The sequence below is a fragment of the Aptenodytes forsteri genome, unplaced genomic scaffold (genome assembly GCF_000699145.1).
Source record: "Aptenodytes forsteri isolate BGI_AS27 unplaced genomic scaffold, ASM69914v1 Scaffold209, whole genome shotgun sequence".
Taxonomy (NCBI): Eukaryota; Metazoa; Chordata; class Aves; order Sphenisciformes; family Spheniscidae; genus Aptenodytes; species Aptenodytes forsteri.
Genome location: NW_008795034.1, coordinates 3,815,422 through 3,834,718, shown reverse-complemented (window position 1 = coordinate 3,834,718; position 19,297 = coordinate 3,815,422). Strand labels below are relative to the sequence as shown.

The 19,297-nt window shown below is 44.3% G+C and overlaps 1 protein-coding gene across 1 annotated transcript in view; it reads left to right on the top strand.

Annotated features, from left to right (window-relative positions):
- SPNS2 (sphingolipid transporter 2) overlaps positions 1 to 17,010 on the top strand; it is a 110,906-nt gene extending 93,896 nt beyond the window's left edge. The window contains exons 13-15 of the mRNA XM_009276453.1: positions 220 to 222; positions 14,934 to 14,980; positions 16,908 to 17,010. Of these exons, the coding sequence (XP_009274728.1) occupies positions 220 to 222; positions 14,934 to 14,976 (46 nt within the window). The 3' untranslated portion in view covers positions 14,977 to 14,980; positions 16,908 to 17,010. The remainder of the gene's footprint in view (positions 1 to 219; positions 223 to 14,933; positions 14,981 to 16,907) is intronic.
- Positions 17,011 to 19,297: the final 2,287 nt, after the last annotated feature.

The window sequence follows — 19,297 nt, the reverse complement described above, 5'->3', positions numbered from 1 at the left end:
CAGGCCATCCGTGGTGAGGGGTTGCTGTGTGCTGGAACCGGTGTACTGCTAGGTGAAGAGCAAGAGATACTTTACAGAGCTTGGTGGTCAACGTTGAGCCCACAGTCCTATCTCAGCGCTCCGTGCCCTGCTCGCTACCTCCAATACACAGGAACGTCAGGCAAGAAGGAAGCAAGCTGTGTGTGGGGACATATGTGCTCAAGGGTCGCTGTAATAAAGACAGTCTTTCCCAGTCCCTTATTGCAGCTTGTAAAAAAAAAGCTACTGTTTTTCAGTAAAGAAACCGATTCGGACCACCTCACGGTTGGCAACTACAGTAATTCAGAAGACGCTTCCACATGACATACAAACTTCTGGGGTTAGTCTCTTTCTCATAATTGTCGAAAAATAAGAGTATCTATGTATAATGTCATGCTGAATGTGTGGGTAGGTGACTAATCTGGTGTTGACTATAAGTTGCCTTTGCCTTTCTCCCACTGGCAGAATGGGAGACGTGCAGACATACAATGCAGACGTTAACAGCCTGTCGTAATTCTGCAGACAAAGAGAGCAGAGTATACCTTGCTATACCTTAAGGAGAGGGGCCCTGGCATATCACTGTCACTAGACATAGTACAACTAGAAGGAAAATAAGGTGTTTGGAGATTGACATAAGTGCGTGAACAGTTTGGGTGATACTTTCTGGCTCACACTGTCATATCAGATGGATGCAAGAGGTTTGGAAGCAGTGCCACAGATGGTGCTGTGGCCCTGTAAGAGCAGTTCCACCTTCCTTTTACTAACACGTGCAAATACCAGAGAAAGGAAGGGTTTTCTGCCTCCTGGTGCCTTTAGATATATACATTCCCCCTATAATGAGATGTTTAAACGTTGTGGAAAAAACAAGACCTCATCATGTATCTTGTAAGGAGGTCAAGTCTTGCACAGTTGAACTTCAGTGTGGTTTTGGAGATGTGACATGACTGATGTGTGCCTGGTTTGTTATTTGCATATAAGGGCTTTAAATTGCAAGAAGTGAATTGGAGATTAGATGTTAGGAAGAACTTCCTGAGGAAAAAAAAAAGAGGTAAACGCTACAGCAGATTATTTGGAGAAGACATGAAAGCTGTCCTGTGTTTCTGCAGGCCTCCTGCAGAAGGCCTCTTGTGCAGAGGCACAAGGCCTCCCTGGCTCGCTCTTGAGGCAGGAAGATGGGAACTGCTCTCTGGCTGCCTTCCAATCCTATTTCTGTCATTGTGCACATAAGCTGTACATGCAAGTCTAAGTAGTGATCACCTGGGGCCATGGCAATATGAACATAAGTTTCTGGGTGCTCAGGGTGGTTTTTTTTGCTGCAAGGAGCCAAAAGTTCTGTTTGGTGACAGGGTAGTGATACAGTGCAGCAGACAACATCCCCCTCGTGTAGCCATAGCGTTAAGTCTTTCCCCCTCGTGTAGCCATAGCGTTAAGTCTTCACTCAGGGCCCCCACCTATTTCTAGGCAAACTTCAGTGTTTGTCTTCACTGTATTCAGAGGGGAGAACTCTCGTTCCACTTACTTACAATTACGGTGGAGATATGCGTCCCTTTGCACCATGTGTGCTGCCAGCATGGCATGACAGCATCTCAGGTGGTGAGGGAGGATTTCAGTACTCAGGTACTGATGAATTCCGGGTCACTCCCATCTTTATCAGCATGTCTGACCCCACCTGGACCTTTACACTGGGCAACGCACTGTGGTATCCAGCCGGTATCACAGCTCCAGTCGAGTTCGCAAGGAAAGAGGGCTTTCTGAGGAGGTACTGCAGGTCACAGGCTGGTCACTAACTGGTTGACTCTGCTTGGGTGCCAGCGCTGGTGTGTTCTACAGTGCACCAAAACACCAGCTTTGCAGTAGTGTTACTGTGGGAGGGAGATCACATCCCACAGCTCTGCTTTCTCCTGCGTAGAACTGTTTATTTCTGTCTGTTGCTGTCTAGCCTGAGCAGATTCGGTTGTACTCTGTTTGCGTCCAAAGCATACCAGCTTCCCAACCAGTCACTGGTCCACTTTTTGAAGAAACATATTCAGGTTTCAGATGCAGCTTTGTTGCTCTCTCTCTTTCAGCACCCTTCCCTTTCCTGGTCTGTCTGACTCACATTGGTTTATAAATTTTATATTATTCAGCCATGGATCTTTCACGTTACAAACTGGCTCAGATACCGAGGGAGAACAGTTGTCATAAATAATGGTTAACAAAATAATTTCTCTCAAATGGCTCCTAGTGCACTGTTTCTGGGATATGCCCACTCCCGTGGTAAAAATACCCTGGCATCCTACAGTCAGATTCCTGGAGAGTGCAACTTAATTCAAGTTTGACACATTACTGAACAGTAAGACAGTATCTTTAATAATGTTGGCAACTGCGGAGTAAGGCTTCTCTCCCTGCCATGTGCAGTGGTGTCTGTGCTGTCGATTGGGTCCCGTCTGCCCTTGCCGACAGGTTCAGTGGTCTCCTTGGAAGAATTTATGGGGGAGGATTTGTTTGCTATTAGCTGCATGCTTGCCTGAGAGAGAAAAGACAACGGAGCATTTTGCTATTAGCAGCTTAAAGCTCCACGCTGACTCCAAATCCGACGTCCAGCTCCCGCCTATCCAACGGGCCATCTGCACTTGGCATTGCGCACCTTTGGCAAGGATCGCTTTCTGCCTGGCCAGTCCTCCCTTGTATCCTACCTATTACTTGCTGGGTACAGGAGAATCTCTTTTTCAAGATGCCTTGTTTTCCCTCTGCAGTCAGTCATGCTGCTCAGACAACAGGACTTGGAAATGTGCTTTGCCAAAAGAAATCAATTAACCTGCAGGAATCACTGACGCTGGTGTCACACGCCAGAGATTAAACCCATTCATCACCAGCAGGGTCAGGGCACGCAGGCCAGATGTCACAGACCTCTCTAATGAACTAATATGGAAGCAAAGAAGTGTAACGCCGTGCTCTGCAGCTCTGCCTATGGAAATTAAGCTTTCCCCGCTTTAATTCCCATGCCTCTGTGAAAAGTAGTTCAGGGTTTTATTGCTAGGATTTTTTCGTTTGTTTGTTCCTTTGTGTAATGGTCTCTGGGCGTTTGCTTAGAGATAATTTCTTCTTCCAGGCAGGACAGAGCATCAGGATAGCAACCTCTCTTTCCTGTAAAGCTTCCTCCAGCTTCCACCACGCTTCCTTTCAAAAACAGAATTTCCAGGCTTTCAGTGCCTTGTGACTTTTTTTACACTACTTTTATCATTGCCTCAATTCCTGGCATATTTTGTAGATTACTTTTTTAGCACAGGAATTCCAGTCAATAAGGCTGCCCCTCTCACAAAAACACTCATGAGAAAAACTTCTTTATACAGCAATTCTTTTTTTTCTTCCCTAAATCACGATTCTTTTATAACTATTTTCAAGCTGCTTCAGAAGTCTGACAGCTTAAAGAGGCTTTTAGTAAATTTAGGACTAGCAGAGAACACAATACAGTACATCACTCTAATATAATCCAGTCATTTTTGGTGCAATTTTTATAACACAAATTTAATCCCACCCTTCCAAAGTGATAAGAGCGAGAAAATGGTGAAGAATGGTTTCTGTAAGAGCTCTTATGCACTAGTAATAATAAATACTTCAGTTCTTTTTTTAAACCACTTAACTACAATTCCTGCTGTGATTTTGCTTGACTATATTGTTGTTTCTTTCCTGTTCTGTAGTACTGCAGTGGAGGGTTAAAGCAGTCGTATTTTATTTTCAAACATGACTGCACTCTGTACTTTATTTCTCTTACCTGCTTGATGAAAATTTGTGAGACCCAAGCTATACTCTGGCATCCTCTGGAAGACGATACATACGAGTACAGTATCTTGCCATGGCAGAGCCCTACAGAAATGGATCAGAAATCTGATGACCTTACTTTTATTCCCTAGCTCCATCACCGATACCTGTGCAGCCTTGGCAGATACCTGCCAGAAGGCAGCGTTCAGAGGTCAGGAGTACTTCAGGTACTTCACTCCTTGGATGTAAAAACTCAGCACTGCTGAGTATTGCATCTTGTGGTCTGTCTAGGTCCTCTTCCTCGCTCATAATGCAGATAACTTGAAAAAACCAAAGCTTCACCCTGGAGAGCTGCAGAAGAAATGCCTACATTGGTACTTATTAGAAGCAGTGGCTTCACCAGTAATCGGGAAGAATGTGCTGGTTTTATTATGAAAAAGAAAAAAAAAAGTCCTTTCCCCAAGCTGTGACAACGTTTAGGTGCCGGGGCATATAAATCACTGTAATGGAATTAGCATGTAACATGATTCTTTTCTGGGCAGTCAGCGCGAGTGTTACGCGTCTGGAGCTTTGCTGAGCAACGATCCCCTGTCTCTGCACGGGCACAGACCTGTAGGACCACTGATGCTCTGCAGCGGGCGCAGGGTGATTCTGCAGTCCTGTCTCCAGCGATGGCCACTCCCAGTTGTTGCTGTGGGAAAACCTAAACTCACCTAGATTTTTCCTGAGAAACACCACCCTGTGCAGGTGTAGGATAATCTACCCCCCAAAGGATTTTTTTTTTTAATTTTTATTTTTTTTAATCCCTGTTTTTATACCTGGAAGCATGAGATTTTCTGTTTTTTTCCCATATCCTTGCAGAGGTATGGAAAGATGCTCTGGATGGATATCCAAGTCTTATAATTGTTCAGTCTCTCTGCATCCTGCATGATATATGCTGGATATTTTCTCCAAAGATACAGCAATGCAGATCAGGCAGCAGGATGCAACTGCAGTGTGTATCCCTGGCGCAGACATGAACAGGAATAAATAGCTGCGCTGATGCAGCTGGTGAGAACAAAAGAATTTAAGTAGTTAACTAGTTACCACTCAGCACTTCAGAGAGAGCATAAACGGTTCACCCATTTGTTTACATGACAAGAATCAGGTTATTTAAACAGCTCTAGTAGGTTTTTCTTCTCTCCTAAAATTAAAATTAAACATTTAATAAGAGAAAAAAAACTACTCTTAACACCTTTGATCAGGTGTGGAAACTCTTGGTGAGTAGCAGTGCTGATTAACTTTTCATTTTTAAAGTGGTAGGTACAACCAGTAGAAAGAAAATACTCATTGCAGTCTAGATAGTGCAAGCCACAAAAAGAACAATCCCTAGTCCATACACCTTTTCTGCTGTCTTAAACACGGCACATCTGCAAATTACATTACAGGAAAAATGAGAATAATCCATTTTCAGACTCTGTCTTCTGCCTCACATCAGGCTTATTTTTAGCCTTTTCTAGAACTAGATATAAAATGATCTCCCAGTTCTCCTGTTGCAGCAATTTGAAAGTGTCTGACCTTATTTTTGCTTTGCAGATTCTATTATGTGGGGCAGGGGAAGGATTCGCAGAGTTGTCAACCCTCTTTTCTCTGATTTTTCTGTGGCAGCAGTTAAGAGTCAGAAAGGACCCATCAGATGACCTCATGTTGTTGCCAGCAAAGGATAGAGTCCCCTCCATTAATAGTGTCACAGGTATTAAATTGGAATGCTAGACTCATACACAGCATGTTCCGTTCTGGTAGTTTGCATTGCTAAAAAGAATATTTCTTCTATGAAATATTTTAAGATGAATTGAGAGGGTTTTTTTAAAGAGGCTGGACAGTTACTGTAGAGAGACGTCTCAGTGCTGCATTGAAGCAGAGTTTGAATTTGAGGATTTCAGGGCCAGCAAGTGGATTTAATCAAACAACTCCCATAAAGGAATATTTGAGGAACAGTTCACTCACTGCTGATGTTCAGCTATTTAGGGGGAATAATATGATTGCTTTGTTTGTTTTTTACTTTACAAAAAAAGAACAATAATTAAATATTTCCTACAGTGATATAAACTCACAATGCTTTTTTAGCCCAGGTAAGATGTCCTTGGCCTTTAAAGGCATGTGAATTTACAGCAAAAAGCCCAGATTAGGACGCAGAGGATGTGTGATGATGGAAGAAGAGAGGCGAGGAGTGTGTTCTGGCTATCTGAGAGTGGCGTGATAAAGATGCATAGACTGCAGATGGAATAAGATCAGACTATTTGATGGTTTATATGGAACTGAAGGGTTGGGAATATGAAGGGAAGAAGTGGTGAAAATGTAGGTAGTCTTATTATTGCCGGAAAAAGCCTGCTCGTAGAGCTGTTTTGGGTTTTTTTTGTCCCCTGTTTACTAGCCATGTTTGCAACTCCATAAATGGAGCTTGGGACTGGCTGAATTTTAAATGCTGGTTTGCTTCTTCAGCTGGGAGCTGCTGGTTTCACGCACATGGAAAATATGGTCTCATATAGAAAAAATACTGATTTGTTCTGTTGCTTTAGTCGGCCTGCGGATTTCCTGCAGGTTAGGTAGGAAGATGTCAAAGGTCAGTTTGGTTGTTCACAGACACTTTGAGCTCAGTCGTGGTCCTTACACAAAATGCTCATGGCACTTGAAATATGCTGTTCAAGTTAATTGTTGGCAGCAGGAGCTTTGCTTAAGTACAGGCAGAAGGACTGAGCCAGCTGGTGTTGGCATAGCTCTTGCTAACTGCAAGCTGCAGAAGAGGCTGCAGGCAAGAACTTCATGGTTCTCCAAGCCCTGACATGGTTCTCTCAATTCCCCACATATACTGCCCTTTTGAGGTTAACCTGCTGTGCCACGGAGAAAGGAAAACAATGTTCCTAGCCTATTCCTAGCTACTTGAGTGCTGTTCTACAGGAAGAATGGAATTTCTCCCTGTGCCTGCAGTTATAGGAAGGCAAAGCTTTCTTGTCCAAGAAGAGCACCAGATCAAGAACTACTTGGAGTCCTACTGCTGTCTTGGCTACTGACTCTCTGCTGCGACCTTCAAGAAGTCAGATGCTGTCCCTAAAATGCTCATCAGCGGTAAAACAGGATTAAAAGCACTTGTCCACAAGGTACAAGGGGCACTTAAACCATATGCTTACAATGGATTCAATATGTTGATTTGCATTGTCATTGCAAAGGACAGTTCTTGGCGTGCAGGGACTTTATCACGCAGGAATATATTTTAAACTCACGCTAAGACAGTTTCATTGCTAAGGCTGCCCTGGCACAGATACGAAAGCTGATCAGATCCCACGCAGGTGACTGGAGCACTGAACAGAAGGCAGCCTTCCAAGCCAGAAACCCTTTCTGACACAAGGAAACAGAACAAATCATGAAAAATTCAGCCCTGCTAGCCTGTTTCCTGAAGCCTGTCACGGTCACAGAGCATATTATGAAGGTGTTGACTTTTATCAACAGTAGATGACCTCTTCATGTGGAGAAATCTGCGAGGCAGATTTTCAGCAAGCTGTGATTGTAGGTGTGTTAGAGTAATTTCCTTGTGGTTGGGTCCTTGGCCTGAATGGCATCTTTTAGTCAAACAGGGACAAAACTGTTAGAGTATTACTTCCAGTGCTTCAATAAGGGGTGTCTTAAGTGCTCCGGCTTGGTTGTTCCTAAAGTTGCTGCCAGACCACTACCACATGCCAGAGAGGGCTTGGCCCAGACTTACAGCGGAGCAAAACAGAAGGACGTTTCCCCAGACCTGGTACCTGAGAGGTTGGTGAAAAGAGCTGTATCGTGAGGCAGTTATTTTGGAGGGTAAGAAGTATGTTTCTAATCAAGTGGCATCAGGAAGCTCTACAGGATTTTCTGTTTAAGGATTTAATGAGATCATACCTGCTTTTTATGTCATGTTTTATCCCCTTTCCCATTCAATCATGCCAAGAAAAAAGCAAGACCCTCCACTTCCTCTTTCCTCCATTATTTCAGTGGACATGAGAGTATGATGTTACCCACATCTTCCATGGCACTAAAAATCCCACCACCTTAATTCTGAGCCCATCAGTATCTGGCAGAAGTATACATACAGGGACAGACTCGGGCACAAAGTTTTGAGGGCTTCAGAGACCCACATCTTCACTAACTTCAGGAGTCCACATCAGCGTACCACCGCAGAGCAGTAAGGCAGACTTGTCTCTGGAGATCATTTCTATCCAAGTCCTTGATACCTAATGAGTGCTGTTAACCGCTCGTCTTCACATCTGTTCTGTTGCAGCTGCCTGGAAAAATAGAAGGAAAGGTTATTGATTTTTTTCTTTATGCCCGTTTTCTCCTCTGTCAAGATCTGCGAAAGAGGAAAAATAGAAGCTGACCTATGTTTCTTCCTCTGGAGGCAAATATGCTCAGCACCTAGATTAAATGAACAGATGGAAAGTACTAACAGAGTCTGCGCAGCTTTACGGGGCTGTACCGAGTAGAGAGGAAAAAATGTATTTGCTGTACATGATTATCATATTCCGTTCGCTAAACCCACTGACGCGCAGGAACAAAAGGGGATTTAAGCCAATTCATTTCTTCAGTGCAGCTGGCGGAGCACCTGTCACCACCAGCACGAAGCTCCTGTTGGGCTGTCTCCACAAGAGAGCTGCTGCTCAGTACAGACTGATCCACCATTTCTACCTCCAGAGGGAAGGGCAACTCTACGCCAACGGCCGCCAGGAAGGCTGCACGCAACCAAGTCCTGTTTGAGCCTTGCTTTGGAGCCCTTCAGATTTACACAAGCCCCAGGCTTCTTCTCTGGGTAGAAATGAGTGAGCATAAGCAGCCAGCAGGGCTAAATTAAGCAATGGTTTCCTACTCCAATGCAAGCTACTCCTATGCCTCATTCTTTTGTTAAATTTTGTTAGCGTTCTGCTTAGTGTCCTGTTCCTTTAGCAAACTGACCTCAGCTTCACCAAACAGACCCTGTTCCTGGGAGGCTGGATGAACCTGTCATGATGCATCAGGAAGCTCAGTGCGTAGACTATTTTTAGCTGTGCCAGTCCTGTCCCTGTACCACTCGCTGGGATCTTTCTAGGTTGATGTAGTATTATTGCTCACCTTTCATGCATCTTCACTTTCAGTGATTGTTTTCAGCTGCAGCACACTAGGAGCCGTTTAAATCAAAGCACTGTGTTTCTGTACTAATGGATGTTGTTAATCGTGGGTGTCTTGTCCCAAAGTTACTGACTTAACTGTCAAAATAGCTTGAGTTCAGTTAAAACAGGACATGTTCTCTGGAAACAGTCCTTGATTTGGCTGTTCTTACACCCTGCTCAGGAGGTAATAGGTTGTACTAAGGTTTAATGTTCTGCAGCCATTTTTTAGGGAGGAGATGGAGGCACAAGCGCACCTAGCAGTTTGTTCAGCATCTCGAGAGAACTCTGTTGTAGAGCGGGGAACCAAAGCCAGCTCCTTCCAACTGCAGGTGCAAATGGCAACTAGACTTAAGTTACTGAAGGACAGTAACGGCTAACGTATTTACATTCTGTGCTGCTTGATTAAAAACTCTGTATAATGAAGGGCATAAAAGGTACACACTTGAACTGGAGTCTCCAGCCTGTTGGTTTTGCTCTTTGTAAAGTGTCTGGCAAAGAGGTGATGCATTGTTGGGACCAGTATGTTACACTCGCAAGTGTGGTAGAGAGCCAAGCTGAAAGAGAACTCTGCAGTAGATAAGAGCGCTGGGTTTGGCTTCAGCAGTGAGCAAAATAATAAGAGAAAGCAGAATAGCCGTGGACAACTTTGATTTGTTTCAGGGGCAGAAATCTTTGCATGAACTCAGTGCCCACATGCGCGGCCCTGTTGGCGTTGTGCATTACTAGATGAAACTTTGTGCATTTAACGGAGTTTGACCGATTCAAAGTCCTCAAGGGAAATGTCACAAAATCCCAGTGAAACGCAGCTATAAATCCCCCTGTGGTAAAATATTGGTGAGACGAAGCAGTAGGGTCCGTGTAGAGTATGAATGAAGTGTGACAACATATGAGGGGTGGTTGGTTGTGTATTTAAGGTGTTTCCTGGTACTGTGTTACCTGTTTGTATTGCTGGCAGGCCAACTGCAATAAGCTTTATATCCTCTTGAAGCTGACTCTGTTTATGAGGGTGATGACAGTATGCAGACAGTGGTGGAAAATATGAGTGGGACGATCTGTAAACTTGTGTTCATTTCCCTCCTTTGTTTACTAAAATGTTAATGTGTTTTGGCAATTGGCTTCAGCAAGGATTTACTTAAGGCAGTTGATCCCTGCAGTAACAAGGTGGTGGATGAAGTGGGCGAGTATGTAAAACACACACTTTCCTGACATTTCTCCCTTTCTGAATCACATTTGGTAAATTAGGAGGTGGTTATTGTGCAGAGAGAGGACTTGGCCTATGCCTAAGCCCACTTTATGTTCCTCTGCCTTAGTGATCTCTTTCCTCCTTCCAGCTGCAACTACCCTTGTCCTCTCTAAGTGTCAGGGAGACCACAGTGACAGTATTACTACCCTAGGATTTTAACTTACCTGATGGACCTGAGCTTGTGTGCATCTGAAGATCGAGAAACCCAATGTGGAAGGCTGCCCCAGCTCTCCTATTCCGTAATTATTTTGTCGGTTATCTGCAGGAATACAGGGATAACAATAGCATGAGCCAACCTCGTGTGCAAGTAACTTTCTGTGTTCATTCATCAGTTGATAAAATTCACTGTTACATCTGAAAGTCATACAAGTGTGGAGCTACAAATGATAATCCTCAGCCTCTGTTTTTCTTGCACAGGTTCAGGCAGCAACATTAGATTTGAATGCTACTGATGAGGTTCAGTAGGGGGATTTGCAGAATGCTGCACCCGGCTGGGCTGCTAATCATCACTGATACACGGGTGGAGTGCGTCATTGGCTCGAAGGCCTTGATGCCAAAAACCCCCTTTAGCTAGCTGTATTTGAGAGAGAGATTTTTTTTCATAGATTTAAGGCCATAAAGTCTCATTGCCTTTCAAGGATGTCCATGTAAATATTTCATCACCTAAAATTTCTGATTCCAGTGTGATCACAAGGTCTTTTGGAGAGGTTTACCTCCCCCCCCAGCAATGTCTGAGAAAGTTCAGACAGGGAGGAATCTGCTGAAGGGTGCCATTAGTGACTGTTACGTGGTATCCCTTCCTAAAGCGCTGCTTCAAACAGGCACTTTATAGCATACTGCATGGTACTTCAGAAACACAGAATTCTCTCCAGTGAAATGAAGGAGAAGGATCCTTAATCACAGGCAGGAGTTGCTGCTAAGTACAGTGATCTAGCTGCCCCTGTAGCCCCAATACTCTTGTCTGCTGAATGAGCTCCTGCTAGTCAAAAAATGAGTTATTTGCAGGCTAGAAGGACCCCACCGAAGCATTTTATTGTCGGTTGTAAAAGTTAAGTGATGTTAAGTACAGCAGGCTGTAAAAATTAGGACATTATTTCCTAATATGCTTCTCTGTTACAAAAGCCAGAGCCTGACTTGTTTAGATATCAAGGAAACAGGGCTTTTGGAAAGCTGTAGGATACTGAAATATGTGTGGTGTTTAAGCTATGTATGAAACGTAACATTAAACGGTGTTGGCAGCATTCACAAAAGCTTTGTTTGTGCACAGCCTTTGTCTTGCAGCCTTGTGCATGACGGTGCCGCACACACTAGCCTGCAAGTGTGTTCTCCTTCTTTGACGTCCTGTTACTTGCTTGAGTTTGAGCTCATGAACAGAGATGTCAATTCACGGAGCTCAAACATTCAGTAGCCTATAGCTTATGGAAAGTCAGTGGCACATACATCCTGCCGCTGCTTCTCACAACTTCACCCTAAATTGTTGGAGCAGCTGCAGGTGAGAAGGGAGATCTGGGTTTTATTCTGGCTGGCACAGGGTGGAGCAGAGCATTCTTGGATTGCATGTGGGCAGCAAAACCTCTTTCAAAGGCCTCAGAAGGCCCGGATTGTGCCGGGGACTGTACAGCAGTGCTGGCTGTATTACAAACTGTCATCTCCAACGTCTGTTGGCTTGGTGACCAGCTAGACTGAAAGGGACAGAGCATTTGGAGAATCATCTCTGCACGATTCCTGAAACAAAGTAGAGTATAGCTGACCTGTAAAAGATTCTGGCCACTCATCTGTTATCTCAAATTTGTCTTCTTTTTCTTATGCGGTTCTCTAACCGGCTGAGGTGCTGTGAAATTAGATCCATTTTACGTAGTATAAATATTTAACAGCTCTAGAGCATTTGGTTTAATATTAAACAGACAGTCTTATAAATACTTCAGTATTATAGATGCTGTCACACTACATGGAAATGGTTTGATAGGATCTAGGAGAAATATTTAGGTTTGACAGGGGAGGAAATGATGGGGTTAGAAGGAGTCAGCCACATTTTTAACTGCTGGAGGAGCCCGTAAAAACAACTAAAAAAGTTGTACAGCTTCTGTTCTTGAAAGGCAATTTGGGTAAGTTTCCTCCCCCTCAGGAAATAACAGAGTGGTTCCCACCCCGCTCTCTTCAAGGAATGAAAACATTCACAATCTTGAGAAAACACTGCAGAGAAAATAGAACAATTTAGGAACCAATGTTTAGTCAGCAGATATCCCCAAATCGGAAGCGACAATCTATTCAGTGTGGGATTATCGTTATTAGAAAGGCAAGTGAGACTTAAACAGGGATTTAGATGCTCTTAAGCCTCGTTAGCTTAAGTCCATGTACTACATTTTACCACCTAAGAGAATCTAAAATTTATTATTAGCGTTTCTGATTTTAAAAAAAAAATTAAAAAATTCACAGCTGACCTGCTGCCACCTGTAAGCTGAGCCTCGTTGAAATCAGGCTGTGCAGAAGCCAGCAGACCACTGTCTACAACACAGTGCTTCAGAGAGAGTGAAGACTGCACTGTCTGAAATTTGGGAGACTATTTCGGTTCCCTCTTCTGCCCACTAGCTTCCTATGTGATCCCTGAAAGTCACTTCTCTCCCCAGCAGCTTCTCAAGTCATGCGGGGTCTAATTTCCCTGTTTCTTCTAAATGCCCCTCTAGGCCTCTGCTCCCATCTGTAAAAGAGACATAAAGCAGAAGTTGAGAGAAATGTGTTAAAATGCAAAGAATGAGTAACTCTCATGACTTGGGACAACATAAGTACTTATGTGGGAGGTACATTTCATCCCATAGGAGGCTGAACTATAAGTGATACACGGAGGAAAGTCTTGTGTGTGTTTATGGTTCATCTGTCAGCAATGCAGGTGGGTTCTCTGTGCTAAAGAGAAAGCAATGGCAAAACTAACTTTTTCTGTATATATTCTGTATCTTGTAAAAATGTGGAATCAATTACATGTTAAGGGACATGACTTTCAAACAACATTACGGCACATTCAAACATCTGAAGTTTTAGCATTCTATGATAGCTTCCTAACCGTCATAGTTTACTTCCTACTTCTGAAGTTGACTGTAGCATCACAAGGTAATCTGTTTTCTTTCTGATGTATTCGGATAGTTAAAGCACAGTTGCAATGTTCAATGCAACGTAATGTCCAATGCAGTAGGGTTACCAAGAACGGTAATTCTACGAAGAAACTTGGGTCAGCTGCTCCATCAAAAATATTTCAGTTTATAGCCTTGAAAGGCAGAAAAGGCACAGAGGCTTCTACGCATCTTGGAGACAAGCTTTCTGTGAGGCTGGTGTGAAGTTAAGAGCTGTAGGCTGAACTGGGCCAATTTCTGATGCAGAGATTTCTTGGAAGGTTTCCTCTAACCACTGGTTAATTTTTATCCTGGAACACGTGTCTGAATCCAGCATCATACCCTTTCAGCAAAAAAGAGTGTCCTGGATCAGGTATGAAGTCTGGTGAAGAGCCACAGATGATTTTTAATGAATCAGCATTTTCCAAAGGAAAATGATGTTTCATTGAGAAGTTCTTATCTGGTAGGACCTGAGGCGGAGATGGTTTCTGTGATCTTCCCTGTAAACCTGCCCAGGTTTTTCACTGATTCAGAAAGAAGCTGTGCTTTTGCATGCGATGGCAAAATCCTGCTGCAATCCTTGAAGGTATAAAATACTGCTGTTTCAGTTTATTTGTCCTGTTAAGTTAGCACAGGCAAATGGCACGAGAAGACTCTTACTTTGTGACTCAGGTTTCCTCTCCTGTTGGCAGCTAGAGTGCATTTGGGTAAAAGCACCGAAACGTGGCAACGTCAAGCCAGGTCCTTGAGTGAGGTGGGGTTTTTCCAGTGTCGTTACTAAGAATCCAGGAGTTCCCACTGAGGTCAGTGAGCACCCGAGATAGAAAGCAAGTCCCAAAGGTCTCAGAGTCCGAGGGTGACTTGTCTTTCTTACAGTCCACACAGGCCCTGCTGTGCTTAACACTATCAAAGGAGATTGCTCCTGTCCCTAAGTAACCACGCTCTGGGAAGGCATGAACAGTGTGGGAGAGAGGTGAGCTGCTGCAGCAGGGGAGCTGTTGACGAGGAAGGCTGGACTGCACAGGGCACATACTGCGATGAGAAGGAGCAGGTCTAAGGGATGAACTTTGTAAAACTATTGCTGCCTTTTCCCTGGGTACCCCACGGAGCAAACAGGAGCTGTTCCCCTCGCTGCCCTCAGTAGCAGGAGGTGCAGGACAGCGTGTTGCCGCGAACAGCTTCTGCCTGGTGACACTGCAGTCCCCGCTGGACTCCATCCATCTCTTGGGAGCAGTTGTCTGGAACAGCAGCAGGTCTTCAGGAGATGAAAACTGAAAGGCAGCTACTTTTTTCTTAATTTAATTTTTATCAGTGGTGACTGTTTACATTTATGCTGTCAGTCTGAAGGACACCATTCAACAGCCACTGTATAAACAGTCTTGTTACTGGCTTAGGGAGACAATTGCTACGTCTGAATGCCTTTGGGACCTTCCTAAATCCTTGTCAATTAGTGTCAGCAATGTTACTTGGCATGTTCCAGCAACTGTCAGAATTGCTATCAGACACCACTGTGAAAGGGTTTCAGCTTTATACCACTGTGCAGGACAGTTATTAATGTCCTATCTCGTTAGAAACTGTTAAGCAACAGGAACCTGGATTTAATAGGCTGGTATGTTTTTAGGAGCCTGTTTCTTGGCTAATTGCAGCTCTCACATGTCACTTTTGTTTTCCCTTCACCAGGGTGAATCAACTTGTGATGCCACCAGCCTCTGTGAAAGTCTGAGACGGTGAGTGACCCAAACCAGCAACTGGTCTCAAGCTACCCATCTGCTCCAAATCCCTATCAACCCATGTCTTTCCTTACAAATTGGAAAGAAGTTAACCTTAGACAGCCATGGCCTGCACCTTTGCTACCCTCAACCCAAATTGGAGCAAATCAAGAACAGGGAAACCAGGGGTCAACTCAAGTGTTCTCTGTTGCATTGAGTTGCTTCCAGAAACCTGATGCCCCCTTCTTTGAGCAGGTAAGGCCATGCAACCCCTGTTGACCTGACCACCAGCAGGTGTGATTGTCCGAGGCCAGAACTTAGGTTTTGCCTGAACATATCTTGCGTTCATAAAACCTGCTGCTGCATTGCTCTTGGTCCAACATCTGCTCGCTATCAAATGACCTTCCCTAGCGTATTCCAACTTTTCTGCAGAAAAATGCTTTCTGGCAGCACGTGAACTTGCATGTTGTTGCTAGGACTGTCCCCACTGCAACCCTTGATCCAGGGTGACAAAGCTGAGGCCTCGGCAGCGAGCCAGAGGGAGAGCCCCACTCCCGCTGCCCTTTCTTCTCCCTTGTGTTCATGCTATTCTTATCACTCACCAGCAGTCACAGCATTGCAGCTCAGAGCTGCAATGATTGATAAACACTTCCCAGCATTTTACCGTAGCCAAAATTAATTAAAGCAAGTTTTTGAAGAGGAGATTTCTTTCCCATAAATTAAATGCATTGAAAGAGTAATCATAAAATCAGAACTCAATAACACACTTAAGAATGGCCTTTTGGGAGAAAAGATTTAATACAATCTCTAGTACAGCAGACGTGTTATTTCCACAGAGGGGGGTATATTCTGGTATAGGCTAAGGATATAACAGGCCTGCCTGTACCTTGCAGTCTCTGGGCCGAACGTGTACTCACACATTATTATTATTTATCAGTACCCTGTAGATAATGGTGCTTGTTTGTTTAAAAAAATAAAAAAAAAGGCCTCAAAAAATCTGGGAGCAAGTATTAGGTGGCGTTGCTGAGACTTGCCTTATAAAACACTGAACGCTTGGGTCCTGTGCACACCTAGGTTTTTCACTGTACTTTCTTCTCTTTCGGTCCAGTTTTATACAGGTTGAGAGAAACCAGGCCATCGTTACAGGGAATTTTTCTATAACCCAGCAGTCACTGTTTTTTAAGGTCAGGGGCAATTTCCTGCATAACATGGAGCACAGAACCTCTCACAGGAAATCCTGCAGCGAGAGAACTGGTTATCCTTTCCACCTCATCTAGGAAAGCTGCTGGCTGCTTAGATATGCTACAGGACGCACAAGTGCTATCTCACCAGTCAATAGATGTGCTGATGTTGCTCTTTAAAGCAAGTGTATACCACCAGCATGCTGGGAGAGAGCCAGTGTCTGCTCTACTTGGTTAGCAGCAAGACTGATAGCTGAGCTCTACTGCTGGGGATGTGTATGCTGGACTCGCCCCCCGGACCGGGCTCTCCAGAGGACAGCAGTTTTGAAAATGACAGTTTAAGGCAAGAGGCAGTCCCTGTTTTCTTACAGGGGTTAAAAACAGTCTAGCAAAAATTAACCCTGTTATCCACCGAGCTGTTTCAACCCACATCACAAACAGTTGTACCTACACAACTGACATTAAACAAGACATGGTCGATGCCCTTAAATACTACGGACAGCAGTCTAAACCTGTTACTGGTTCACCTCCTTAAGCAGATTGTGCCTGGATCACAGTGTATTTGTGTTTCCAATTCCAAAAGCCTACAGTACATCCCAAAGTGCTGTCTCCACAGTGGTCAAGCTTTGCTAGCCTCCAACTTGCATGGAGGCAAGGGGTCTCTTAGCTGGCCTCCGCCACGAAGCTGGGTGCATGCATTCACCATTACCAATCCATTCCTGTGACTGCCCCATTAACCACCACCTTCTCTTCCCTGTCTGCAGTTGCCAGTGAAGGAAATGACATATGGACTGCTGCTCCCACCACCACCGCACCAATCTCAAGCTCGAAGCCCTTCCGTACTGAAAACCAGTGGATCCTTCAGCTCCACACTGCCCTGGAAGGGTTATTCAGCACCAAATCAATCACGCCACTCCAGCCTGCAGGGTCAGGCACCAGGAGATGAGCAGGGCAGCCTGGAACACAAGTACTTCTTGAGCATAAGGACGTTCACAGGTTCCTCTGAGCATCGAAAGCAACTGTCCACTGGACCCACAATGTGCTACCCAAGTGAGTGACTGTAGATTGTGTATATGGTTTTAGTTGTAGCCAATGAAGTCCGCATCATTTGTAGGGCAACTTACGTCCTATTGAATGCTGCTGTTCTGTCAGCACTCCCACACCCAGAGACTGCACTAGTTGGGGACCTATTCTGTACATCACCTTTTCTTTAACACTGAAGGCTCAATTCAGATTATTATTTTTTATTTAAATATGTCATAAGATGCTTTATCTCTGCTGAAGACATTAGATGACAGATATATATATATATATTTAGATAAACAGTTTTTATTTAAACATTTAAAATCTGGAGCTGCCTGTGCAACCATACCAGACACGAATAACGTCCACAACTCTCCTCATCTCAGTGCCCTGGTATCAGGCCCTGCAAGGGCACCGTAGGAAGACTTCCAGTGGATGACTACCTGTCACCTGAGGCTGAGCAATGGGACAGAGGAGAGAGTTTCGCTGCACTGGGTATGCTGGTGGTTGTTACAGAAAGGCCCAGAAGAACTTTGGACAGAAATACCTAGGGACTCTAGAGTTTGCTCAATATGCTGAATTCAGCCTTGCCTAGGTTTTTAAAATACCAAAATCCATCTGGCTGAATTGCTTTACCTAAGGCCTGGTAGTGCAATACTGCTGTGCCAGTGACATCGTGCTTTGTTTACATGCATATCACATTACATGTATTGTCAATGCTAGTTCTCCCTCTGTCAGTATTTTCAAAGCAGGTGGCTGATACTCTACCATAGCCGTTTCCTTTGGAACAATGCTCAGGTTTAATGCATGCCCAACCCCATGCACAGTCCCAGACTACTTTTACTGGGCTGTCAGTTGGTCGCTTTTATCTTTATGAAGATGCATTTGAGATCTTTAATATACAAGGCCAGTGTCTGAACTGCGTTAGTCTCAAATGCAGAAGCGTGTGTCTGTAAAGCAGTCAGAGTGCCATTTCACTAGTCTTGTTTCCTGCACTTGGCCTCCACAAGCCAAATTTATGCTATGTCATCTTGATGCTGCAACAGTGTGGGGAAGGCAGGGGAGCACGGGCCCTGGCAAAAGGCAGGCTTCCAGAGAAGGGGCATTGGTTCAGTGAACTCCCCGCTCCCTTTTTTCTGTTTAGATGTCTCCCACAGTTTAGATACTCCCCTCCAGTTTAGCACACACCTCGAGCAGGTGAATGCACCTCGCTCTTGTGCTCATCTTTAACAAGTGGCTGTGGTTGGGCTGCTAGTAGGACTAAATCAGCAAAGCAGATGCCAAACCAGGACTGGATGCGAGTTAATCAGACAGCCAGCTTCCAGACTTGTGGCGTAAGTTTGTTCAGAGACACAGGAAGGTACTGTTAGTAAATCTGGGTTTTATCTCCCATTCACTTCCAGGATGTGCTAGGACCTACAGTACAGCATTGTAGTAGAGATGGTAATTCCAGTTACGAGCGAACTGGTTGATATTCACCACGTAGCCAGTCTCTGCCCAGGCAGATGGGTTCTGAGAGTGACTCCTATAACAACGTGAGCCTTTCCTCCTCCTCAAACTCCACTCTTCTGCAAAGGTTGCTCTGTCACCTAAAACACCTTAACAATAGCTTTAAGATTTGGCTAAACAACTAGAGCCAGAAATTTTCCTCGAGTGCCTGGGCATCCTCTGGAGAACAGCAAGCGGGTGCTAGAAATAATAAAGCAAAGCAAATCCAAAACAATGCTTCATTTCCCACCTTGTGCCACTATTTACATTCGTAGGGGAAATACCGCCTCTGTAGTCTAGGAGCCAAACGCTTGGCTTTAAAGGCACATGAATTTCTGATTCCCATTAAGAAATCCCTTGTTAAGCTGTTTAAAAAGAAACGAAAAGCAACCCAACAATCAGTCACTTCATCTCAGAGACCAAAGAAGATTAGCCACATTTCCTAAATTGCTTTTCTAATAGGCTCTCTCTGTTGTAGCATTTACTGTCAACAAAATGAAGCATTCCTGCTGAAGTTCAGAGATTAGGAATTGTCCTTAAACTTAATTCTCAGGAGTCAACAATGAAAAGGGAACTTAAGTGTTTTGTAATTTCAGTAGCTCTCCTTGTTCATGACAAGCCCCAATCCTTGTTAGAGAAGCAC